The 27,323-nt window shown below is 46.0% G+C and overlaps 1 protein-coding gene across 2 annotated transcripts in view; it reads left to right on the top strand.

Annotated features, from left to right (window-relative positions):
• The window catches only part of GAK (cyclin G associated kinase), a 414,917-nt gene that overhangs the window by 219,632 nt on the left and 167,962 nt on the right, over positions 1-27,323 (top strand). For both annotated transcript variants that reach the window (XM_075352640.1, XM_075352641.1), the window contains exon 11: positions 11,262-11,385. In XM_075352640.1, the coding sequence (XP_075208755.1) occupies positions 11,262-11,385 (124 nt within the window). The remainder of the gene's footprint in view (positions 1-11,261; positions 11,386-27,323) is intronic.

Below are 27,323 nucleotides of genomic sequence, written 5' to 3'. Positions count from 1 at the left end.
TCCCACGTCCGTGTGTTCGGCTAATAGTTACCGTGAAGCAGTTGGTGGCAGCGAGTTGTGCCAAGGATTATTGTGGGGAGGCCAGTGAGAGGCGAGGAGGTTTTTATATATTCCGCCCGCGGAGGTCGGGGGAATATATACCCTACTCTCACCGGGGACCCTTCAATAATCGGCATAAGTAGTATAGCAGCCTCCTTGCTTATTGTCGGGCAATTCCATAATTGGCCTGACTATAAGAGGGGCGCTAGAGAGCGCGTCACGTGCTCTGCCTGTCGGTCGGGAGGTATAAAGGAGGGTTGACTCCTGCTTGTTACCCCCCGATCGTGACGTACTGGTAGCCAGCGCGGGGGATTTCTGAGTGACCCCCCCGGTGGTTCGTGACATCCTCTTTTCCTTTTCTGTTATCTTTTTGAGACATTTTGTTTCAGGAAAATTAATATTATATAGTAGGTCACTTAAGGGATTAATTATAGTTTTTAAACTTGGTGTATAACTAGTTTGCCTAATCTATTATATCTCTTTGATGTCTAGAGAGCTTTACTATCCATTACCACTGTCGGCAATCCCGCAATGTTGTAGTCTCAATAACTTTTTTGTGCCAGCTTTATTTTTCTTGAACAATGTCTGGAATTATGCAGGGGAGAGTCCTCTCTCCCTTGAGTATTGAGATTAGTTGGACCACACTTAGTTTAGGCTGCCAGATGTTCAGAAGTGACTGACATGCAAAGGTTTATATTAAAGTTGCACTGGTATTCACCTATGCAGTTTACACAGGCAATAATTATAACAATAATAATAATAATAATTACGTTGTACCAGCTTAATTTTTCATAGGGTATGCCTAGAATCATTCAGTAAAGGGCTCTCTTTCTGCCAAGTGTCAAAACAAGTCAGACCAGGTTTTAGTATTACGGTCAGAAGTGTCACAGCTGAGGCTATAGAAGATCTCTGATATGTAAACTGCATATAAGTCTGTCAGGCTGGCTACAGTTGTTTGCACCACTGATTTCAGCCGCCGATTTATCCTGTGAATTTGCACAGATATTATCAATTATGGTCTTAATATATTTATTAGGGTCTCTTCTTATCAAGTGTAGTTCGTTTTAATCAGAACAATTTCTCCAAAAAGCTGTCAAGAATGCTTTCTGTCAGGGCAGTTATCCTGTCATAGATCAGAGTTAAACAAGGTTCATAGGCAGCACTGACAGGAATTCAACACTGTCAATTTCAGCTTTAAATAATTCTCTTGTACCAAGTCAGAATTGCCCCAAAAAGATCTTAAATTGTAGGTGGGGATGTTTCTTACTCCTTTGAGGGCAAATTTAGTCGAAGTAAATTTCCTGAATAGCTGTAACTTATGTTTTCTGAGGTGTCCCCATGACAACTAGATGGCTCCCTCACTACATAAAAGCAGTTTGCTGTCTCCTCAGAGGGATGTTATTCAGCAGTGTGAGGAGATTATCCATTAATTGTGGGATAATTTAGATTATTGATAAAAGCAGATAAAGAATATTAAATTATTTTGTGAGAAATTATCTTCTCTGGTGTTTAGTAGTAGAATAATTGTTCTGTCACAGAGGCACCTCCATGCGCCACTTACAGCTTAAGGAGACCTGGGTTACAACTATTTTGATGTGAAATCTGACAAATTTAGTCTCTAAAGGCTCCTCATGTCTTCCTGAAGCTTTTATACTTCTTTTTTACCAGAAATGGTTGGAGATACAGCAGCAATTAAAAGATACGTCCTGTGTCGTCCATCATTAGGCCACGCCCCCCTAACTATTTTTGTACTCGCTATACTCAACGAGTACTGTCTAATACTCGCGTAATCATTCCAAATAGCATGTGCAATGCAAGTCAATGGGGAAAAACTCGCAAAGTAACGAGTAACTTGAATGCCATACTATTCGTGCGAGTAGCAAATATTGCTGAATTCGGGTTACTCGTTACATAGAGTATTCCACATTGACTTGCATTGCACAAGCTATTCGGAATGAATACGTGAGTATTAGTACTCAACTATTCATACTCTGTATACTCATAAGTACTTGATCAACTCTAACCAGCAACTCTCTCTGCCAGAGCTATCGTTACTGAGCGCAAAAATCAGAGGGGCCTCCCTAGGACACTGACAACATGCTTGTGGGTCAAGTACAAGGATGAAGGAGGTCCTTTTATTGACCCTAATCTGGGTTGATGGCAACACCCCCACCACTGTGAGGTCAAGGTCCACAAACCAAACTGTGTCCTGGGGTTCAATATAAACATGGGAGCAGTTGATCAAGTCCTACAGTGCCATGAACTAACATAAGGTGTGGTATAAGAAGCTGGCCATACACATCGTACAGGTGACATTGTAGAACGCTTGTGCGCTATCACAATGTGCAGGCCAGACCGATGCCTTCAATTCATGGAGGTAGTGATCAAGGTATATTTGGAACTCAGGAAGGATCGGGCCCCATTACTTCTGGAACTGAAGGTGCTTGTGTTGTACTTGAGCAACATTTCCCAGGTGAGGTCCCTCAAACAGCAAAGAAAAGAAGGTTGCAAAAATAGTGCAGTGTTACAGAAGCTAAGAAAGGGAGGACATCACTTGGCAACGCGACAAACCTGGCCTGTGTGTAAAACAATGTTTCAAAGTCTACCACTCATGCATGCACTGCTAAATATATTTCTACACAGCTCGCATATGCCACTACATTATAAAATTCACATACCACGAAGGAACTTGATCAGTTCCAATAAAGAGTCGCTTTGTAAGGGGCTTCTGCTATTTTGGCTGCACAAGGGCTCTGTAAATGCATTCTAAAACCTGTGGTCCATTCCATCAAAGTTTGCTCTCTAAAACGTCACTCCTTCCAAACAGTTATTTCCAAAGTCATATGGTGTTTTGGCATACTCAGGAGAATTTGTATAGTGCAAATGTTTTTTTTTCCTTTCGCCACGACAGCACCCACGAGAGAGGGATCCGCCCCTTCAGGACAGGAAACCTACAGATAAAAAGGGGCGGTCCCCCTCCTTCATCAGTTGGTTTCCTGTCCTGAATGGATCGGAACCTACAGTACCTGGGTCCACGAGTTTCCGTGTGGTTTGCAGGGGAACGGTGGAGCTTTGGATCTGGAAGCACGGTCGATGGAGCTCCCCTCGTGGACTCCATCCTCCTGGTGCATCGCGTCCTCTTTCCCACGGTCCGGATTGTGCCACCAGGGAAATGATGCCTGCAGGAGACCGCTGGTAAGTATGCTGTGCGCGGTGGGGCCGGAGGGTCTCCCTGTGCCATGTGCCTGCTGCTTCCGGGTTGCACGGCGTGTGCGCGCCGGAGGGGGCGTGTTTGGGGCCTGCCGCGTCAGCACGCGATCTCCACTGCAGTAACCCGGAAGTGCACAGGAGCACTTCCGAGGGAACGGACCGGAGGAGATGGCCTGGAGAGGGCCGTGGATCCCCTCTACAAAAGGTGCAGTGGAGCCTGCAGGAGCGTGCTCCGGTCCTTTCCATTGTGGGAAGTCCTCGCACCTCCCCATCCCGGGACCCTTCTCCGTCCAGGGATACTGGACATAAGGACTCGAGAGATTCTACGGGTCGCAAGAGGAACGATGACCGCACCGGCTCTGCATCATCTAAGGATCACCAGACGAAGCCCTCGTCTCCACCTCCGAAGCCGGTATCCGTCTTTTGCCTGGTATGGGTGAGTGAACTACGTGAATGTTCCCCTATACTGATGTTCCCCTTCTGGTTCTGTTATAGGCCCCTAGGAAATGCGCTACTAAACAGAATAATAAGGAATGCCCCCTGTGCGCCCGTACCCTCTCAAAGGACTACAAACAACACCTATGTGGGTCCTGCATACAGGCTATACGGGAGGAAGCTCCGGCTTCAGCAACTCCTCCTCCGGATCTACGGGAACTGATCTGCTCAGAAATTCAGGCTTCTTTAAAGTTACTTCAGGGCGCTAAGGCCGGTTTCACACATCCGGCTTTTCGCCGGTTTGCCGGATCCGGCGCTCTCCCATACAGTGACTACAGTACAGTGACAGCGCAACAAGCGCCGGTCACGTGCTGTCATGTGACCGGCGCATGTGACCCGGACGTTACAGCACTGTCACTGTACTGTATTGTCTGTACGGGAGAGCGCCGGATCCGGCAAACCGGCGAAAAGCCGGATGTGTGAAACCGGCCGTCGAAACACAAGAAGGCTCGACAGCAGCCAGATTCTCCCCCGTCAGCTGACTTAGATTGTAGCAACAGTGACTCGCCTTCAGCTTCTTCGTCATCTTCTTCTGATGAAGCAGGGAAGGCGTGCTTTTCCTTAGACGGGATGGACTGCCTAGTAAAAGCCGTTCACTCTACTATGGGAATTGCAGAGTCTGCGGATCATACCTTATTTGCTGATCTGAGTCAAAAAAAGCGAAAATCTTTCCCAGTGAATGAGGCCCTCAAATCCCTTGTACGTAAGGAATGGCAAAAGCAAGACCATCATGGATTCCTTCCATCTTCCTCAAAACGGCGATACCCCTTTGAGGATGAGGACCTCTCGCAATGGTGCAAAGTACCAAAGGTGGATGTAGCCATTGCAAAATTATCCAAGAAATCTGCACTCCCCTTTGAGGATATGGGATTCCTGAAAGCTCCTCTAGACAGGAAATCGGATGCCTTTCTTCGGCGGACCTGGGATGCTTCTGAAGGGGCACTGAAACCAGCCATATCTGCCACATGTACAGCCAGATCCCTCTCTGTCTGGCTGGACCAATTGGAGACGCAGCTTAAGTCCGGAACCTCGAGGCATAAGATCCTTTCCTCCCTACCTCTGCTAAAGGATGCAGCCAATTACATGTCAGACGCATCGGCCGATTCTGTCCGCCTGTCGGCCCGGTCAGCAGGGTCCTCTAATGTGGCCCGTAGAGCTCTCTGGCTTAAATCATGGAAGGGGGACACATCCTCAAAATCTAGGCTGTGTGTGCTTCCATGTGAGGGTGAGTTCCTATTTGGCCCCCAGCTGGATGACATCCTCACCAAGGCTGAAGATAGTAAAAAGGGGTTCCCTAACGCGTTTACTCATTTTAGGCACCCGTTTCACAAACGCAGTTTCCAGCCCGCCAGACCCAAATGCAGGGACCGATCTGACCATCCCGCTTCGGGGTCCAAGGGAGCCCTGTTTGGCAACCCTTCCTTCCGTCGGAAGAACCCTAAACAATGATCAGGTTTTTCCGGTTGGAGGCAGACTCCGTTTTTTCAGGGACGTATGGCAGACAATCACTTCCAGCTCTTTTATTCATTCTGGACCTGCTCTCGGAGGGCCTCTGGCTGGAATTCACGTCCCTCCCTCCCCAGTTTTTGTGTTACGCCCACCAGGAGATCAGCGGAACAACATCATGCATTGGTGTCGGAGGTTCTCACTCTCGTGGATAAGCAGGTCCTGACACCGGTCCTGTTACATCAGAGGCCAAGGGTTCTACTCTCCCCTTTTCTTGGTCCCGGATCCAGATGGGTCATTCAGAACCATTATTAATCTGAAAAAACTTAACCTCTTCCTGAGAGACGGGCCGTTTAAAATGGAGTCCCTCCTGTCCACTATGAAACTGCTCTTCCCCGATTGTTACATGGCGGTCCTCGATCTAAAAGATGCATATTACCATATACCTGTCCACCCGCGCTATCAGCAATACCTCCGGGTAGCACTCGTGATTCACCACTCCATTCACCATTTTCAATTCACGGCCATGCTCTTCCGCGTTTCCCTCGCCCCGCGGATTTTCACCAAGGTCATGGCTGAGGTCATGGCTCACCTTCGCGAACACCAGACCTTAATCATCCCATATTTAGATGACCTCCTGGAAGTGGGGAGCATGGCAGCACAATGTTCATCCCGCCTCAGTCATGCTGTGTCGACACTGCGACGTCTCGGGTGGATATTGAATCTGCAAAAATCTAGACTCACACCTTCCACCTTTCAGTCTTTCCTAGGCATGCTCCTGCATTCACGGCGACAGCGTTGTTTTCTCCCGCCAGACAAAGTTGCAAGCATTCAAAAGGTCATGCGACACGCGCAAAGTCACCGGTCACTTTTCCTCCGGACCGCCATGTCTCTGCTAGGGTCAATGACTTCCTGTATTCCCACTGTACAATGGACCCAGCTTCACACCAGGCAACTGCAGTGGGGGAAGTCCTGGCAGCTGCAAGATCAAATCAGGGGTCGCTCGATTGTCCTCTGACCTTGACCAATGCCACCCGTGCTTCCCTCAACTGGTGGCTGTCGGACATGAACCTGGCAAGTGGGAAAGAATGGCATGTTCACCCCACCAGTCTCATCACTACTGACGCCAGCCCCTGGGGGTGGGGGGCTCACCTAGGGGATGCCATGGCCCAAGGTCTCTGGTCCAGTCAGGAGCAGAATGCTTCCTCCAACCTGAAGGAACTCATGGCGGTCAGTCAAGCCCTGATGTCCGTCCTTCCCCTCCTCAGGGGCACCCATGTACAACTCTGTACGGACAATCGGACAGTGGTCGCCTACGTCAACCACTAAGGGGGGACGCAATCATTTTCCCTCATGAAGACGGCGGTTTAAGTCCTGGAACTCGCCGAAACACATCTTTTGTCCCTCTCCGCTGTGCACATCCGGGAGGTAGACAATGTGAAGGCTGAGTTCCTCAGCCGTCACACTCTCCGTCAGGGAGAATGGGTTTTACATCAGGAGGTTTTCACTCAGTCCACTGATGGGGCCAACCAGTTATGGACTTATTTGCTACCAGAGACAACAGCAGGTTGAAACCATTTGGGTCCCTTAACAGGGCGGATCGGCCGACGGTCTTAGATGCCGTTCAGGTTCCTTGGCGGTACAGCCTAGCCTATGCCTTTCCTCCACTGATTCTCCTACCCACGGTCCTCTAGAAGATCAGGGAGGAACAAGCTCGGATCATCCTTATAGCTACCTTCTGACCCAGACGTCCCTGGTTCTCCCTCCTGAGGCATATGTCGGTCACAGGCCCCTGGGTTCTCCCATCCCGGCCAGATCTCCTGTCACAGGGTCCTTTCCTTCATCCACGCGTCAAGAGGCTCCACTTGATGGCGTGGCATTTGAAAGGGCGTTACTAGCCACCCACTGTTTTTCCAGCCGTCTTATTGATGCCCTGCTACGGAGTAGAAAACCGGTCACAACCCGACAGTATGGCCGGATAGGGAAACTCTTCCTTTCCTCTTTTCCGGATTCCTCTCCAGCTGTGGTCCCGATCTCCTCTATTCTGGAGTTTCTCCAGTCTGGACGAGATATGGGTCTCTCGGTCAGTACCCTCAAAGTTCATTTTTCTGTCCTGGGCACCCTCTGCTATACCAATTATGCGGGTAATAGATGGGTCATGTGTTTCATTAAAGCATGCGACCGCAGCCAGCCGTTCCTTATAACCAGTCCACCTCCCTGGGTTCTCACTCTGGTTCTGGATGCACTTACCCTTGCGCCCTTCGAGCCTCTCACCTCGACGTCCGATAAATTGCTATCCCTCAAAACCTGCCTCTTAGTCGCCCTTACTTCTGCCCATCGCATCAGCGACATTCAGGCCCTGTCCATAGATCCTCCCTTCCTTAGGATTTTTTCGGATAGGATCGTTCTCAAGACAGACCCGGCTTATTTACCTAAGGTGGCTTCCCAGTTTCACCGTAGTCAGATCATTATCCCTTCCTTCTTTCCGGTCCCTACCACGCCGGAAGAATGTCGTTTTCACACCCTAGACGTCAGGGAAACCGTTCTCACCTATATTTCTAGGACAGCCCCTTGGAGACAGGATAGGTCTTTGTTTATTGCCTTTTCAGGGTTCCAGACGAGGTCTCCAGGGGACGAAACATACTTAGCCCGATGGATGAAGGATGCCATTTCCATGGCATACACGATTAAGCAACAAGGGGGATGGCCTCCTCCTGGGCTGCCGTCTCCATCGACAGTTCTCCTTCTACTGTCTACAAGCACTACCGGCTGGACCTTTCTTCTTCCCCAGACCTTGCATTCAGGAGATCAGTCCTTCAAATGGTTATCCCTCCCTAAGTGTATATTTTCTCTCCAAGTCTCTCGTGGGTGTTGTCGTGGCGAAAGGAAAAGACTAAATTACTTACCGGTAATGGGATTTTCTGGAGTCTACGACAGCACTTTTTACACCCCTACCCTTCTTTTTTCTTTTCACTCTTCGGTGTCATTTGGTGCTTTCTCTGATTATTTACTAATCCATGGCGGTTTCTCTCATGCTCTGAAACCAACTGAGGGAGGGGGACCGCCCCTTTTTATCTGTAGGTTTCCTGTCCTGAAGGGGGCGGATCCCTCTCTCGTGGGTGCTGTCGTGGACTCCGGAAAATCCCATTACCGGTAAGTAATTTACTTTTTTTCTTTTTTTTTTTTTTTTATTTTGTTTTGTTACCCTTGTGAATATAAGAAAAAAGAAATTGGAGCTAAAACATTTTTGAGAAAAATGTGATTTTATTTTTTAAATTTTCCCGGCCCAATGTTCGAAAATTCTGTGACGTACGTGAGAGCTCAAGGTGCCCACCACACCTCTAGATAAGTTCCTTGAGGGATCTAGCTTCCAAAATAGGGTCACTTGTGGGGGACCTTTACTTTTTAAGCACCTAAGCGGCTCACCAAAGTGACATGATGTCCGCTAACTATTACAGCCAGCTTTCAAAAGTCGAATGCGCTCCTTACCTTCCAAGCCCTATCGTACGCCGAAACAGTAGTTTTCCACCATATATGGGGTATCTCTGTACTCAGAAAAAATTGCTCAACATATTTTGAAGTCTATTTTCTCTTGATACCCTTGTGAATCTGCAAAATGTGGGGCTAAAGTAACATTTTTGAGGAAGAAAGTAACACTTTTGTTTTTTCCATCCATATCGCTTTAGTTCCTGTGAGTTCCCTAAAGGGTTAATAAGCTTCTTGGATGTGGTTTTGAGCACTTTGAGGTGTGCAGTTTTAGAATGGTGTCACTTTTGGGTATTTTCTGTAACATAGATCTTTCAAAGTCACTTCAAATGGGATGTGGTCCCTAAAATAAAAACAAGTTTTGTAAATTTGTTGGAAAAATGAGAAATGTAACCCTTCTAATTTTCTAACCAAAAAAAGCTTTCAAAATGTGCGCTGATGTAAAGTACACGTGGCAAATGTTATTTATTAACTATTTTGTGGGAAAATTGTGAAATGTTCTCCACATTTTTGATATTTTAACAAATAAATGCAAAAAGTTACTGTCTTAAATTTACCACTGTAAGGCTATGTGCGCACTTTCCGGATTTTGCCGCGGATTTTTTGCGGTTTTGCTGCATGTTTCGCTGCAGAAAATGTTCATAACATCTCTGCAGTGAATCACCAGCAAAACCTATGGGCAAAAAAATCCTGTGCGCACTAGGCGGAACTTGACAGCTGCATGTTTTGCTGCGGGATTCCCGCAGCAAAAACAATTGCATGTCAATTCTTTCCGCACGTCGCTGCGGGATTTCACTACATTGACTCCAATGTTAATCGTGAAATCCCGCAGGGAATAACGCAGGCAGCAAATTCTGTGCGGTTCACTGCGTTTTCCTGCGTTATTCCCTGCGGTATTTCGCGGTTTACCTCTGGTAATGTACATCACTTGTCTGCGGTTTTGCAGGGAAGTGATGTCATTACAGGAAGAGGAAGCAAAGCAGAGAGTAAACACACACAGATCACAGACACACACAGACATCACAGACATAGAACACAGACACATAGAACACACATAGAAAGCAAATGGAAATATAGAAAGAAAAAAACACGTGGGCTCCGCTGTATATTTACCGTCCAGCCGAGGTAAGCACACAGCGGCGGCCCGGTATTCTCAGGCTGGGAAGGGAGAGGGGCAGGGTTAATGTCCCCCGCCTCCCTCCCACCTCCCGCAGCCAAGCATATCAGCCGCAGCTGCCCCGGGACTGTCGCATGCATTATGCGGCAGCACCGGCGTGTCCCCGGCTCTTCCTGCCGCCGTGTAGCAGTGGCAGTCAGGGTAATACAAGGGGTTAATGGTGGCGGATCGCCGCCATTAACTTCAGGCTTGATCATGGCAGCGTCTATGTGACAGCTGACATGATCAACCCGTAAGTAAAGTGAATAAAACACATACCGAAAAATCCTTTATTTTAAATAAAACAAACAAGCCTCGTTAACCCTTTTATTAACCCCTTCCGAAACAAAGCTCCGGCGTAATCCACAGGTCCTGCGCTGCTTACATCCAGCCGCGACTGTCACAGCGCTGAATGAATGCAGCAGACAGCAGAGGTAATTACCGGTCATTTCCCACGACCGGTAATGTGAACTCACTGCCGACCGTGGGAAATGCAGCGATCTGTCCTCTATCTATCTGTCTATCTATCCCTCTATCTGTCTGTCTATCTATCCCTCTATCTATTCTTCTTTCTCTTTATCTATCTCAGAGTGAAATGACTTTTTTTTTTTTTTTCTTCAATGTGCTTTATTGCATTGAATGCAATAAAGCACATCCCAACCCGCACGCAGCAAAACCGCGGCAATACCGCAAACAATACCGCGGTAAAACCGCAGCAACCGCGGCAAACCGCATGCGGTTTTCGGGTGCGGTTTGCCGCGGTTTTTTACCGCGGGTGCGGTAATCTTTGAATACCTGCGGAATTTTCTTGAGAAAATTCCATTTTCCAGTGCGCACATAGCCTTATACATAACATATGCACAATGTGTCCCGAAAAAACAATCTTAAAATTACTGGGATCCATTGAAGCGTTCCAAAGTTATAACCTCTTAAAGTGACAGTGGTCAGAATATGGCCTAGTCATGAAGATGAATACAGGCTGGATGGTGAAGGGGTTAAGTTGTGTTATAATTGTGTATTTTCCCTTGATAGCTTGGCAGATGTTTTAGACATATTGCTCAAATACAGCTTTTACCAAATGTTGGCGCATTTCACTCTTGTCCTTCACTGGTGTAAGGCTTCTGGAGGAGTTTTCAAATTGGCGCATTTTTGCTCCTTTTTAAAGGATATTCAACTTTTGGTGCTGAAACGTTGCAAATAAAAATGGTTACAGACCAAAATAAAGCGTTGTTATATTTTGCTGTGAATTCATGGACTATATGTGCCACGTTTAAGAATTTGGTGCAAAAAAGCTTGAGCGAATTCCACAAGTAAAGAAAAGTTACTTCAGTAGAACACACATGATTAATTTGGCCCTCCATTTTTTTGGAAAAGACAATCACCTGTTAATTTAAACAGGTAAGACATTTTAAGTATTTTCTTTTGACAGGTGTCATTGCTGGAGACGAGGACCAGATTTCTGGAGGCTTTTTTGACATACTGAAAGGAGGCACGGAACGATTTCTGAGTAATATTAAAGACACGTCTTCAAAGGTTATACAGTCTGTTACCAAGTAAGAACATATGCATGTTTAGAACAGATTTGGAATTATTACATTTTTTAATTAAAACCATGGTTAGTGCTTTATGTAAAAATTGAATGCAGTGTTACTGACATATGATGATTTAATCAAGATTGTGCAATCCATTAAGTTTGCATTTAATAGATGTGATGCTAACAAACAATGATTTTATTTATTTTTTATCTTAAGGCCGGTTTTACACGTCTGTGCTGAGAACGTGAAGACCAGTCCGCTGGGTCCCCGGACCTGAATTAACTGCCTCATAGGTACATATAAGGCAGCTAGCTCAAGTCAGAAAGCTAGGGTCTTTGGAGGGCCAGGTCTTCTGATCTTGGCACTGTCAGTGTGCATGGACCTGTAAAAGCGATCAGAGTAAGGCCACACAGAGCAGTTTTGGCATAGTTGAATATTACATGCAGTTTCAGTACTAAAGTATGTTTCCATGATGCGTTCCCCAAGTTGTGTTTTTTTTTTTTTTTTTTTATTTCGCCGTGGTGTCACAATTTCAGATAATCTTGTTGAAAAGCGGATTGCAAAATTTTGATCTTTCAGGCATCTGTGTTTTTTTTTTTTTCTCTCTTTTCATTGTATGTAAAAACATGGATTTTTTTTTTCAGTCTTCTTAATCCAAGATTCATTAGTGTTCGTCAGTGTTCCAGTGTTAGGCCTAAGCCACACGGCGAGAAAAACTGCAAGTGGAGTGCGATAAAAAAATTGCATTCCACTCAGACCAATATTTACCTGTGTCAGTGCACATGAGTGATTTTTTTTTCAGCCCTAATCGGACCGAGAAAACAATCTTAGCATGCTGTGATTGTAATGTGATCATTGTTTCTCTCGCACCCATTCAAGTCAATGGGGCGAGAGAAAAATCGCACTGCACTCACGGTACACCGATGTACCGCGAGTGCAGGGCGAGATTGGCAATAGCCGGCAACGTAGGAGAGAGGGAGATAAATCCTTCCCTTCCTTCCTCAGTGCCGGCCCGCCCCCCGCAGCTGAGGTCCGCTCGCACGAACGGACCTCAGTCGCAGGGACACTCGCATGACACTCGGCTCTGCTGTACTGCCACCGTGAGCAGAGTGCCATGCGAGAGGATCGCAGTAATCCCCGTGTGGCCCCAGCCTTACCTTCAGTGTTTAATCTGTGATTTTCACAAATGGAAATTAAAGAAATTTGAGCTTCTCCCATCTATTGTAAGGATAAACACAGACCAAACGCATCCTGCACATTGATTATATCCTTGTGATGTCAGTTATTTTCACAGATCCATAGACGTATAGGTAGTTTCATCCTATCAAGAGGTCTGGGGCCGACACCTCTCAAAGGGAGGTCACTCTGCCTGCATCAGTAGAGTGGTAGAGTGGGACGATGCTCCTGGTGCCGAGCCGCTTCCCTGCAAATTACCAGACGTGTACCATAAATGGCTCTCTGGCAACTGTACATCAAAAATTGTCATTTTTCCTTTCTGACATGAGGTCCATGATTAGAAAGGAAATGCTTGCTATGGTCTCCAGCTTAGTCCTTGCTTAGGTTTCACAGTCCAGCTCCCACCATAGGAGACTAAAATGGGAGATGAAGCAGAGTTCTGAGGAAGAGGATCAATCCTTTCACTCAGTCCAAGATGAAGAAGAGATAGCTGTGATCCTTCCAGAGGAAGGAAAGAAATACTACTTCTCATCAGAAGACACTGGCGAGCTGTTAAGAGCTGTCAGAAGAACCATGACGGTGGGAGAAACTGAGAAATTCCGGTCCATACAGGTTGAGATGTTCAGGGGACTTTAAACGCAGAGGAATAGGGTCTTTCCCGTCAATGATCACATCTAAGCCAAGATCATGGAGTAATGGTAAAAGGCGGAAGATAAGTTAAATCATCCCACGAGACTTCAGATTCCGTCTCCTGTTCGTACCGGAAGAAGTGGAAGTGTGGGATGAGGTTCCGAAAATTGATATTCTAGTAGCCAGAGTGGCCAGGAAGACCTTTATATCGTTTGAGGACTCGTCCAGTCTGAGAGACCCGATGGACAAAATAATGGATGGCCTTTTAAAAAGGGCCTGGGAAACCTCAGGGGCGCGAGGATCAGCGCTAATATAACAGTTACCTCGGTGGCGAGGTCTCTGGTTTGAGGACTTGGAAAGTAACTTGAAAAGTGAAACACCCAGACAGATTATTTTAAACTCCCTTCCGCTGCTTAAGATGGCAACGGGTTTTATGACAAATGCATCATCAGAATCCATGAGACTCGCGGCCAGAAACAATCCCCTCTCAAACTCAGCCACTAGAGCAATTTGGCTGTGAAAACTTGGTCTGGTAACACACCCCTTAAAAATAGTGTTCTATAAACTTTTCAGGTCTGAGGGTATTTGGCCCTGTATTAGATTTTGGAGAAGGCGCCTGGTATCTTTTGGATTTCACTCCTGGAAATCCTTTGTTTTTATCAGCCATTTTGTAAGTCCTGCCACTCGCACAGGCAGGAATTCAGGAAGATGGAGCTATTCCAAAAGGGGTAAAGGTTCACTTTTTGGTCAAGGCCAGCTCCTGTAGATCATGACTCAATTGGGTTAGGAGGGAGACACTATTTTTTAAAAGGGCTGGTAACAGATTTCCTTAAATCACTTGGTCCTTCACACAATTGCAGAGGGATACAAAACAGAATTTTCTCAGTTACCACTAGAAAGATTCCGGTTCACGTCCAACCAGTCTCTGATTACTACTCATCGTCTATGGGCAGATGTTCAGAAGCTGTTACAATCAAAAATGATATTCCCCGTCCCCACAGTGGAGCAATACCAAGGTCTTTACTCCAGTCTCTTTCTATAAAAAAAACCCCAAACAAACAAGAAAAAACTGTCGGGAGAGTACCATATGATCATTAACGTTAAAGCACTTGAATCAGTGGGTAGTATACAAAAAATTCTGGATGGAATCAATGTCATCAACCATCCCCTTAATAAACAAAAAAGCAGTGATGTGTACGCTGGATTTAAAAGAAGCTTACCATCATCTGGCTATCCACCCGTCCCGCCAAAAGTATTTGAGGTTTGCAGTACAGTGGAGAAGTCAGGTTTTCCAGTTCTAGTGCCTACCGTTTGACCTGCCTTTTGTTCGATTGTTCACAACTAGTACAGATAGTAGCCTTTCTCAGACAGAAGGGCATCATTATAGTGCCATACCTGGATGACTTCCTACTGGTGGTGTACTCAGATCAAGAATTTATTCGGTCTAGAAATTAAGCTTAACAACCCTAAAGCCTTTAGGATGGATAGTAAACGAGCAGGAGTCAGACTTCCAGCCAGGCACTAGGAAGGTCTTTTTAGGGGTCCAACTAGATTCCAGGAAGAGATCATCTTCCCTTCCTGAGAGTCTCTGGGAGAAACATTATTTCCTTGCAAGTAGAAGAACCATGTACAAGCCATGAGTGTCCTGGGTCTAATGACATCCTCAATCACCAGTGTCCGGTGGAGCCAATTTCACTCTATCTTCAGCAGGCAGTTCTGTCAGTCTGGGACAATCAGCGAAGTCCCTAGACAGAAGGCTTACTCTGCCCCAATCAGTAAAGGACTCAGCATTTCAAAAAATCTGCAAGGAGGAGTCCTTTGGGTTGCCTGTCCTTGTATTATAGTAACCACTAATGTGAGACAGGTTGGGGGGCCCAGTTAGGGGATCAGTATCATCAGGGAAGATAATCTTCGCAGGTTCAAGCCAGGTCCGTAAACTACAGATAGTTGAGTCATCAGGGAAGCGCTTCAAGAAAATCAACCTCTGAGGCTGGTCTATCATATAAAGGTACTGATAATGATAATCAGATAATGTCACAGCAATGTCTGTTGTGAATGTTAGTTATGTTTTGGCTGCTGGGAGGCTCCCTCTGGTGGCCAGGAAGGTTTGGACTTGGACCAGGTGTGTTGTGCAGTGGGTGTTTCCTTTGCTAACTCTCTGCTTATTTAAATCCTGGTCTGATTGCAGGCTGTTGCCGGATGTCAGTTGTTCTTTGTATCTCCAGCCTGCTTAATCCTGCTCTACACCACATCTTCCCCAGATAAGTGCTTGCTCTTTATTTATTGTCTGGTTCTTTTGTTTATCTGGGTTTGTCATTTGCTGTAAATATTTTCAGTTATTTGCTTGCAGGGATTTTCCCCATAAGTCCTTGTTGAAGAAACATGTGGAGCCAGCAGTTCCTGCAGCAGCGCCTCCTGACCCTGTTTTGGTACAAGGGAATCTGGAGTATGAGGTTGAAAAAATTCTGGATTCCCGTCGCAGTAGGCGTCAGCTTCAATACCTTGTGAAATGGAAGGGTTATGGGCGGGAGGATAACTCTTGGGATGTGGCTTCTGACATTCATGCGGACAGGTTGGTTCGCGCCTTCCATCATGCTCATCCCGAGCGACCCGGTGGCGTGGGTGAGGGTTCGGTGACCCCTCCTCAAGGGGGGGGGGGTACTGTTGTGAATGTTAGTTATGTTTTGGCTGCTGGGAGGCTCCCTCTGGTGGCCAGGAATGGTTTGGACTTGGACCAGGTGTGTTGTGCAGTGGGTGTTTCCTTTGCTAACTCTCTGCTTATTTAAATCCTGGTCTGATTGCAGGCTGTTGCAGCATGTCAGTTGTTCTTTGTATCTCCAGCCTGCTTAATCCTGCTCTACACCACATCTTCCCCAGATAAGTGCTTGCTCTTTATTTATTGTCTGGTTCTTTTGTTTATCTGGGTTTGTCATTTGCTGTAAATATTTTCAGTTATTTGCTTGCAGGGATTTTCCCCCTCAGTGGATTGTTGAGGAACTCCCTGCAGTTCTGTGTGGAGTATAGCTCCTTTGGGTCCATGTGTTTGTGGCTTGTTGACTTTGTTATAATTCTTGTTTTCTGTTCATTGGTATGACAAGGGCACCTGGTATAGGACGGAGTTCAGATCGTGCGATCTGAGGGCCTTTTTGTACTATCAGGAAGTTGGTATTTTGGTAGTGTGGAGACACGGGGCTCAGTGGGTGCTCTCGTCCACTAAAACCCGCCGCCTTTAGAAAGACAGCGTGGCTCAGGGCTCATCCCAACTGAACGCCGGCCTCCTTAACCGTGGGCGTAACACTACGCAGACAACACAGGGTGAGGGAACCACAATAATTAGACTTTATTGGATCCCCAAACAATTAATGGCACAGAACACATAACCAGCAAAACACACAAATGTAACAGGCAACAGAGTCTCACCCTTCCGCTGGCTCACCAGGGATTTAGAATGTCCATGCCTCACAGGTTCCAAGCTGTCTGAGGTCTGCAAAGTCTGTAACAGGTGACTGAACTGTCCCAACTTGAGTGTCCTCCTTAGGTAGTCCTGGTTTGATGTTAAAATCCTGGCAGCCGGAGTCGAAATCCCTAGGCTGTGGATATGGTCTCCAACCGGAACCGGAGCCCCTAGATTGAAGCCATAAGATATCCTGATCCTCTAGTCAGCTCCTGAGAGCTTAGACTGGATCAATCAGCATCCATCAACCTTCATCAACCCTGGTGGCTTAAAGAAGTCCCTTTTATAGCCATAACTTTCCCTTAGGATACACTGCGTCCTCATCGATTGGTTGGACAAGATTGCTTCTCCCATTGGAGGAATTTCAAGCTGCATGGATAATGTTCATTTAAATGATGTGCATAGAAAGACTCAGTATATCTACATGGAGTCGGCAAGTCACCGACTAGACAATGGCTACTAAGGTAATTACATTATCAATACACAACTACAATACAATGATTACTGGAAGAGACTGGAGATACAATAGCTAAGCAAACATGACTTAGCACACATAAGAACAATAGTCTGGCTGAATGTTAAGAAACTTTAACCCATGAGAGTCCATGTCGTCACAGGTAGGGTTTTTCTCTGGCCACCATCAGTCCCTTTCCTGTCCTTTCCTATTTTAGTCAGCGGGGGCCTCACCTTTTGCTAATCCTGTCATCTACCTGTGTATTGTGTTTTTCCTATATCACCGCAGTCTTTGAATGTGGGGGGCTAGCTATTCTTGTCTATTTTCTGAGGCAGAGAGTTTATTCATCTTTCCTACCTTTAGGATAGTTGGTTCTCCGGCTGGGTTCGTGGTGCACAGGATGTTAGTTCACCCCTCGGCTACTTCTAGTTGTGATGGTTAGTAAGGGGATGGCGGCCAGATTAGTTGCCAATGCACTTGTCACCTTTTGCCAATGATTTGTGGTGGTCTTCCATGGTTCTGGATCATAACAAATGTCCTACAGTCGACGGCAAGGAGGTCCAAGGCACCTTCTGCTGCATTCTCTGGCTGTGGAAATTTTTTGATAGGCAGTGAATATGGTTCTTTCTATTACGGTGGTCCATTTAAGAGGGTCAGAAAATTGGATTGCAGACTACCTGAGCAGACGGCACATGACAGCATCAGAATGGGAGCTAAATGGAAAGTATTCCAGCATTTGGTCTAGAAGTGGGGACATCCTCTGCTATATGTTTTCCCCTCACCCATAATAGCACCACATGAGAGGTATCCACCCAGCGAGGACAGGAACCAATTCTGAATAAAAGGGCGGTAACTCTCCCCTTCATCACTTGGTTTCCTGTCCTTGATGGGAGACCTTGTTCTGAATACGGCGGTTGAAGAAATGAAGATTGAAGCAGAAGCCTTTGTTTACCCAGCCCCGTCCGGTGTCTGGAAAAGCAGCGTGAGTCCTGTAGCACCATTCTTCGGGGCTGGGAGCGCCATCCACCAGCCCTTAGGGAACCTGGTGTCCGTGCGGAGGTGTGCGGCAGGGCCCCGCTCATGGGTTCCGGACCGCCGCTTCCTCCAGCCCCCCCCTCCATTTTGCACTCCCCTGCTGGTGTGAGGTTTCCGGATGTAGCGCACTCTGGGACGTGCGCAAGGCATTCAGGGTAAATGAGGCGTGCCTGCGGGAGCAGCAGAATTTCTTGCGACTCATCAGCTGATGCTATCAGGCTGGGTGCGCGTTCTGCAGGATTGTCACTTCTGGCCAGAGGGGCATTGTGGTTGAAGGGTTGTCAGGGAGACCTGCAAACCAAGCATAAATTATGTCCAGTGCCCTGTGACTGTCAACTCTTCTTTGGTAAGCAGCTGGAAGATACGTTAGAGAAAGCATCCGATTCCTAGAAGTCCTTTCCGAGGTTCCACTCAGGCTCTTCTCATTCTTCCTTATGGAGGCAAAGATTCGGTAAGGGCAAACCTCCGGATAGTCGGAAGTGGGAGCACAAGCCTAGACGAGAATCAGGATTGTTTGGAGGTTCTGCCGCCACCTCGAAGAAGTCAGCCCAATGACGCCAGGCTACAGGTTGGGGGACGCCTTTCTCTTTTTCTGGGAGCATGGGAAGATATTTCCTTGAACAGCTACGTGTGGGCTATAATAAAGGATGGTCTCCAGTTGCAATTTCTCTCATGATTACGCCTCTTCGGAGGTCATTGGAAGAACAGGCCCTGGAATTGGAAATTCTAGGATTATTAAACAAGCAAGTCCTTTGCGAGGTTCTGCTTTCAGAAAGAGGAACAGGATTCTCTTCCCCTCCTTTTTCTTGTAAAGAAACCAGATGGTTCCCTCAGAACAATTATCAACCTCAAACGTCTCAAGCGGTTTCTTCAGAATTGCCCAATCAAGATGGAATCCATTCAGTCAGCCATAAAGCTGTTGTTCCGCGACTGTTTTATGACAGTGATAGACCTAATGGACGCCCATTCCCATGTCCCCATCCATCAACACTATCAACGGTTTCTTAGAGTGGCTCTTTACATCCAAAACAGACTTTGTCCTCTTCAGTTCAGAGCTCTTCGGTCTGTCTATCACCCCCAGGATCTTCGCAAAAATAGTGGCAGAGATAACTGCTTACTTGAGGACCAGAATATACTTCTTGTTCCCTATCTAGACGATTTCCTGGTGATTGACAACTCCAAACAACAATGTGCAGAACACCTGCAGTACCTCCAGAGGATCCTGCGAGACCTAGGATGGATTATGAAAAATCGAGATTAGAACCTGTTACAACTCAAACCTTTCTTAGTCTCACACTGGACTCAGAACGTCAGTTATGCCTTTTGCCAGCGGAGAAGATTCTCAGGGGGTCGGACTTGGCCCTGAGAGCAATCCGCCATCCCAACATGCCTCTGAGACAAGCTATGTCCCTGCTGGGCTCTTTGACATCCTGCTTCCCGGCGGTTCCATGGGGTCAGATCCACTCGAGGGCTCTCCAATGGCAAATCCTGCCTGCCCAAAAAGCATTAGGAGGATATTTAGAAGGGGACGTCACTCTATCCTTGACGGTCAAGAATTCCCTGCTTTGGTGGACGTCCATAGACAACCTGTCCGTGGGTGTTCCTTGGCTACCGCAGGATCGGAAGGGGGACACTACCGTTGCAGCCAGTCCGGCTGTGGAGCTCACCTCTTCGAGCAGATATCCCAGGGCTGGTGGTCAGCACAGCCCTCAAACCTTCGGGAGCTATGGGCAGTGGACGAGCACTAAGATCCTTTATCCCCTCCTCCGGGGGCCGCACATTCGTGTAATGTCGGACAATCAGTCTACAGTCTCGTACATAAACCACCAAGGGGGCACACGATCCCCATCTCTCATGAAGGCATCTTAGTCTTTCTCATTGGAGTATGGAGGGGCTGTGCAAAGAAAGCGCAATAGGGTCTTACCCCAAAAACACACAGGGTACACACAATTGGGGTCACTCACCAAGTTGAGTTGTGAGAGTCACAACTACTGTAAATGCATGAAAAATAGGCCACGGCAGCAGCAACCCACAGGCTGATAACAGAAGGTAGTGGAGAGAGGGTACTTATAGCACCGCGCCAATGACCACTGGTAAAGATAAGATCAATGTCGCTTTATTTCATGCTCAGGTCTACACGTAGACCTGAGCATGAAATAAAGTGACATTGATCTTATCATCTTTACCAGTGGTCATTGGCGTGGTGTTTATAAGTACCCTCTCTCCACTACCTTCAGTCTTTGTCACTGGGCGGAGCAGAATCTCCTCTCCCTCTCGGCTCTACACTTAAAAGGACTTTTAAATACCATGGCAGATTACCTCAGTCGCCATCAACTGCGACAAGGAGGATGGTTCTTGACTCCACGGATCTTTCAACAGATAGTGACTCTGTGGGGGACGCCTCAGATAGCCCTGTTCTCCACCAGACTAAACAGGCAGGTTTACCAGTTCTGTTCCCTGAACCGAGCAGACCAGCCCTTCGCAGTAGATGCACTTCAGATTCCATGGACTTTCAGTCTTGCCTACGCCTTTCCTCCAGTTGTCATGCTTCTTACGGTTATACAGAAAATCAGGGAAGCTCGGGCGGGGGTCCTTTTCATTGCCCCCTTCTGGCCCAAGAGGCCATGGTTTTCTCTCCTGAGGACAATGTCTGTCACGGATCCTTGGGTTCCGCCGGAGATTCCGGACCCGTTAGTACAGGGACCAGTATTCCACGCACAGGATAAGGGGTTCCATTTAACAGCTTGAAACGTGAGAGGTCGTTGCTGATGCACAAGGGGTTCTCCTCTGATCTTGTCTCTACCTTGCTGAGGAGTCATAAACCAGTTACCACTAAAATATAGAGTCATATGAAAAAGTTTGGGCACCCCTATTAATGTTAACCTTTTTTCTTTATAACAATTTGGGTTTTTGAAACAGCTATTTCAGTTTCATATATCTAATAACTGATGGACTCAGTAATATTTCTGGATTGAAATGAGGTTTATTGTACTAACAGAAAATGTGCGATCCGCATTTAAACAAAATATGACCGGTGCAAAAGTATGGGCACCCTAATCAATTTCTTGATTTGAACACTCCTAACTACTTTTTACTGACTTACTAAAGCACTAAATTGGTTTTGTAACCTCATTGAGCTTTGAACTTGATAGGCAGGTGTATCCAATCATGAGAAAAGGTATTTAAGGTGGCCACTTGCAAGTTGTTCTCCTATTTGAATCTCCTATGAAGAGTGGCATCATGGGCTCCTCAATACAACTCTCAAATGATCTGAAAACAAAGATTATTCAACGTAGTTGTTCAGGGGAAGGATACAAAAAGTTGTCTCAAAGATTTAAACTGTCAGTTTCCACTGTGCGGAACATAGTAAGGAAATGGAAGAACACAGGTACAGTTCTTGTTAATCCCAGAAGTAGCAGACCAAGAAAAATATCAGAAAGGCAGAGAAGAATGGTGAGAACAGTCAAGGACAATCCACAGACCACCTCCAAAGACCTGCAGCATCATCTTGCTGCAGATGGTGTCAATGTGCATCGGTCAACAATACAGCGCACTTTGCACAAGGAAAAGCTGTATGGGAGAGTGATGCGAAAGAAGCCGTCTCTGCAAGCATGCCACAAACAGAGTCGCCTGAGGTATGCAAAAGCACATTTGGACAAGCCAGTTACATTTTGGAAGAAGGTCCTGTGGACTGATGAAACAAAGATTGAGTTGTTTGGTCATACAAAAAGGCGTTATGCATAGAGGCAAAAAAACACGGCATTCCAAGAAAAGCACGTGCTACCCACAGTAAAATTTGGTGGAGGTTCCATCATTCTTTGGGGCTGTGTGGCCAATGCCGGCACCGGGAATCTTATTAAAGTTGAGGGTCGCATGGATTCAACTCAGTATCAGCAGATTCTTGACAATAATGTGCAAGAATCAGTGACGAAGTTGAAGTTACGCAGGGGATGGATATTTCAGCAAGACAATGATCCAAAACACCACTCCAAATCTACTCAGGCATTCATGCAGAGGAACAATTACAATGTTCTGGAATGGCCATCCCAGTCCCCAGACCTGAATATCATTGAACATCTGTGGGATGATTTGAAGCGTGCTGTCCATGCTCGGCGACCATCAAACTTAACTGAACTGGAATTGTTTTGTAAACAGGAATGGTCAAATATACCTTCATCCAGGATCCAGGAACTCATTAAAAGCTACAGGAAGTGACTAGAGGCTGTTATTTTTGCAAAAGGAGGATCTACAAAATATTAATGTCACTTTTATGTTGAGGTGCCCATACTTTTGCACCGGTCAAATTTTGTTTAAATGCGGATTGCACATTTTCTGTTAGTACAATAAACCTCATTTCAATCCAGAAATATTACCCAGTCCATCAGTTATTAGATATATGAAACTGAAATAGCTGTTGCAAAAACCCAAATTGTTATAAAGAAAAAAGGTTAACATTAATAGGGGTGCCCAAACTTTTTCATATGACTGTATGGGAGAGTGTGGCAAAAGTTCCTGTCATTTACAAATATTCCCTTGGGTATGGAGGTTCCTATTCCATACATTCTAGAATTCTTGCAGAATGGATTTGACCTGGGGCTAGCGGTAAATACTCTGAAGGTTCATTTCTCTGCCTTAGGAGCCTTATACAATTGTAACCTGGCAGCCAACCGGTGGGTTAAAAGATTTAGTAAAGCTTGTGATGGGACAAAACCAATAGTCATGCCTTAAGTTCCACCGTGGGATCTAAATTTAGTTTTAGAGGCCCTCACAGGTCCTCCATTTGAGCCTATTGCCAAAATCTCCCTAAAGTTGTTTAACCTTAAAGACAATTTTGCTAGTGGTCTTGACATCCGCACGTAGAGTTAGTGATTTACAAGCATTATCGGTAATCCAGCCCTATACTCAGGTATTCGATGATAGGCTGGATCAGAGCGTAATATGACCCTATCTCCCAAAGGTTGCCTCTCGTTTCCATAGAACACAGGAGATAGTTCTGCCCTCCTTTTGCAGTCATCCTTCAAATCCGGGGGAACACAGATTCCACACATTAGATGTTCGGAGGGCCCTACTTCAATACATCTCAGTGACACCTAGTGTAAGGAAAACACAGTCCTTATTCATAGCCTTTCAAGGTAGTCGGAAAGGTCTGGGGGTATCCAAAAGCACTATCTCTAAGTGGATCAGGGAGGCCATTGCTTTAGCCTACTCCTCTAGTGGGGCTGCCATCCCGGAGGACATAAGGGCCCATTCCACCAGAGCGGTATCAACCTTCTGGGCTGAGAAGGCACAGGTATCTATTGACCAGATTTGTAGGGCCGCTACCTGGTCCTCACAATCTACCTTTTTCCGTCACTATCGGTTGGATCTATCCTCCTCGGCTGACCTCTCATTTGGTAGATTGGTAGAAGAGTGCTTGAGGTGGTGGTCCCTCCCTAATGATTTATTCTCTGAAAATCTCTCAAGTGGTGCGGTCATGGGTGAGGGGAAAACACCAAGGTTACTTACTGGTAGCTGTTTTTTTCCAGAACCCATGCCAGCACCCATATATTCCCTCCCTTTCTCACCCTTGGTGTGCACTGTTCTGGGTGTGCACTGTTCTGGGTGTGCACTGTTCTGGGTGTGCACTGTTCTGGGTGTGCATGCGTGTGTTATAGTTGATGGAGTTAAGTTCTAATGATTGTTGAGGTCCTCTCATTCTCGGTAACCCAACTGATGAAGAGGAGAGGTACTGCCCTTTTAGTCAGAAGGTTTTCCTGTCCTCGCTGGGCGGAACCCTCTCTCACGTGGTGCTGTCATGGGTTTTGGAAAAAACGGCTACCGGTAAGCAGGGCTATATTTTGCCTTCATGCCGCCCTAGGCACTTTAAGTGGTCGCTCCCCTTACTGATAATGTAAAACTGAGTCTGTGCATATGACCTCTGTGTAAGGCCGATCTACTCTGTAACACACTTGAAGAATTGCTAAACGCTAAAAGAATGAAAATCTGCACTTGCTGACTAGCACTTAATACAATTACAATTTAAAAAACTAAAAAATATGGTTGTGTTTGCTAACTTGTCCTCCACCTGAAAAACTCAAAGGATGTGTAAAGGCCATGGTGTGCACATAGCCTAACAATTCACTTGCCCTTTAGATATAGTAGTTAGGATGCTCGTACACAGACTACAGTTGGCTGAACCCGGAGGTAGACAGGACCGGCAGACAGTCTGATTGTCAGGGAGATGAGTACCCAGCAGGTCCAATTTCGGACCATGGATCCTTTTTTTTTTCCTCCAAGAGATGAGTACACTGACAGAGATGTCTAGTAGCATCTGTCTCATAGAGAACACAAGAGCCCTCATAAAGTGATTGCTCCTGTGAATGGGAGAGTCAGAAAGATAGCTGGCAGCCGAATGATAGGACACCTGTGTATAGTGTATGGAAGAGTCAGGGAGATAGCTGCCATCCAAATGATGGGACACCTGTCTATAGTATATGGGGGCGTCAGGAAGATAGCTGCCAGCCGAATGATGGGACACCGGTCTATAGTGTATGAGAGAGTAAGGGAGATAGCTGCCAGCTGAGTGATGGGACATCTGTCTAAAGTGTATGGGTGCTTTAGTCAAATACTTGTTTGGCTGAAATATGGACTCAGACAGCTATATATTTAGTCTGGCACAATGACCCTACAATGACCATCTGTACACCGCTACATCATCATAACCAACCTGAAATCACTACATCACCAGAACCAACCTCAAATCAAGATAACTTCACCAGAGCCACCATCTGTATACAGCTACATCACCAGAAACCACCTCAAATCACTACTACATCACCAGAAACGACCTCAAATCACTACTACATCACCAGAAACAACCTCAAATCACTACATCACCAGAACCACTATTGGTACATGATTACATCACCAGAACCAATCTGAATTCAAGAATACATCACCAGAACCAAAGCCAGCCCAACATATGATTGTCTGACATGAAACTGCAGCTCCTAGTATGTCTTTAATAATGGTAAGGAGATACCAGGAGTTGTTACCAGTTATCATCAGACTGCGGACCATACAGGAACCAAAGTACTGATGGTGCAGGCAAGTAGCACTGTTAAAAAAAAAATACCTTAACTTTTGGGAGATATCTTCTATGTTTTAGGTCCATTAATTCTAAGCACATTGGTATGGATCTGGGTCCTGAGACCCCCATAGACTGTGCAAAAGTCCCCCCTTAGAAGTGCACGGCTCAGGAGACAGAACTCTGACTCTCACCTGCATCCGCTGTGTGCTCTCTATTAAAAAGACATTACAGCTGTGGTTTGGGGTCTACGGACCATATTCCCCGCTAATCTGCTCAATTATTGGGCATAAAACATAAAACAAATTCTCCCAAAATTTTAGTTACTCTTAGGTGCATTTACAACGCTACTAATAAGCAGAACCTGATTACTGGTGTAACTAAACTGGCTGTCAGCTCACCCGATGCACAAGCAAAATGCTCGTATGTAAAATTATTTTTCTGTTTACATACATAAATATTTATGGTTCCCCTACAGAAATCATGCATAGTTTAGCTTAAAGGGGTTGTCCAGTCTAGAATGAAAAGTCTGCAGTCACTGTGTGTCCCTCTAGAACTGCAGACCTGTGAATCCTCCCAGTGCACTCACGATGGTCAAGTATATGATATGCAGACTCCCGGTCAGAACTCGTCTAGTGGGTACGGCCTCGCTTAATGCACTTGTATGGAAAAAGACTGCGTCCACTAGACAGGTTCTAGTGGGGAGTATGCATATCGCACACCTGACCGCCGTTCCCGGCGCAGACTCTGTTGAATCCTCATAGCACACAGTGAGTGCACTGGTAGAATTCACCAATCTGCACTTACACACAAAGTGACTGCAGACTTGTCATTTTAGACTGGACAACTCCTTTAATATTTACTTCAAAATCTATTTTTAATGTGCAAATCAGTGGACCTCGGTGCACCCTTATTTTTTTCTATTTGCATATGGAAGCCAGTCCCTTGTGTTGATTGAAAGCACGGTAAAATCAGACATGTAAGCAGATTTTAGACAGCACTCACGTTTACTAATGGAACGCTGTTAATAAAGACTAAAGACTTTAAAATACAAATACGAGGGCGTAATGGAGCACCGAAGCAAAGACCACGCCAACGGTGCACCGAAGCAAAGACCACGCCAACGGTGCACCGAAGCAAAGACCACGCCAACGGTGCACCAAAGCAAAGACCACGACAACGGTGCACCGAAGCAAAGACCACGCCAACGGTGCACCGAAGCAAAGACCACGCCAACGGTGCACCGAAGCAAAGACCACGCCAACGGTGCACCGAAGTTTCCCAAAAAAGTTCCAAACTGCAATTCAGGAATCCATAATTTTTTTTTTTATTTATTCCAAGTATTAAAACATCATATGAGTCTGTACATGCCTGTATAGACTCCTCTGATGTTTTAATACTTGGACTAAATTAAAATATTTTTTTATGGATTCCTGAATTGCATCATTATAACTTTTTTTTTGGGAAATCATTGGACACATCTAACCGGCAGGTGACTGCAGACTTGGAACAGGAGGGATCATTGCAGCAATTCATGGTGAGCGGAAATTTAGAAAAGATGCACCAAAGCGCCCTCCTTTACATATTAAATAAAGGTAGATTTTTCTGAAAATATTAAAGAAGCACTCCAGTATTTTTTTCCCCTAAATCTGTGTAAATGTTAGTGTAGTGTAAGATTTGTGATAATTCACTTACCGATCGCTGTTTTCTCATGTCCCCGACTCCATAATGACATCACATCCACAGCTCGTCTCTGCAGACTTCCCTCTTCTCCGGTCTTCTCCAGCACATGCTGACATGGTGCCTTGAAAAATAACATCTCATTACAATGTTCCGGAATTAATGTTGTGCCTTAAATAAGCCCTGTGCTGTCCCCCTGAAAAAGTTATTGCTCCTCACTGTGCTCCTTGTAAAAAAATATTACTCCACACTGTGCCACTTACAGTACAAGCCTCCACGCTATCCTTTCCAATAAAATATTCCCACTACACTGTCCTCCCTTGTATACTATGACCGCCACACTGTCCGCCCTTGTGTACTATGAATGTCACACTGTCCGTCCTTGTGTACTATGAATGTCACACTGTCCGCCCTTGTGTACTGTGAATGTCACACTGTCCGCCCTTGTGTACTATGAATGT

Source organism: Anomaloglossus baeobatrachus, chromosome 1 (assembly GCF_048569485.1).
Source record: "Anomaloglossus baeobatrachus isolate aAnoBae1 chromosome 1, aAnoBae1.hap1, whole genome shotgun sequence".
NCBI classification, from domain to species: domain Eukaryota; kingdom Metazoa; phylum Chordata; class Amphibia; order Anura; family Aromobatidae; genus Anomaloglossus; species Anomaloglossus baeobatrachus.
Note: the sequence above shows the minus strand (reverse complement) of the source record. Positions and strands in the feature narration are given on the sequence as shown.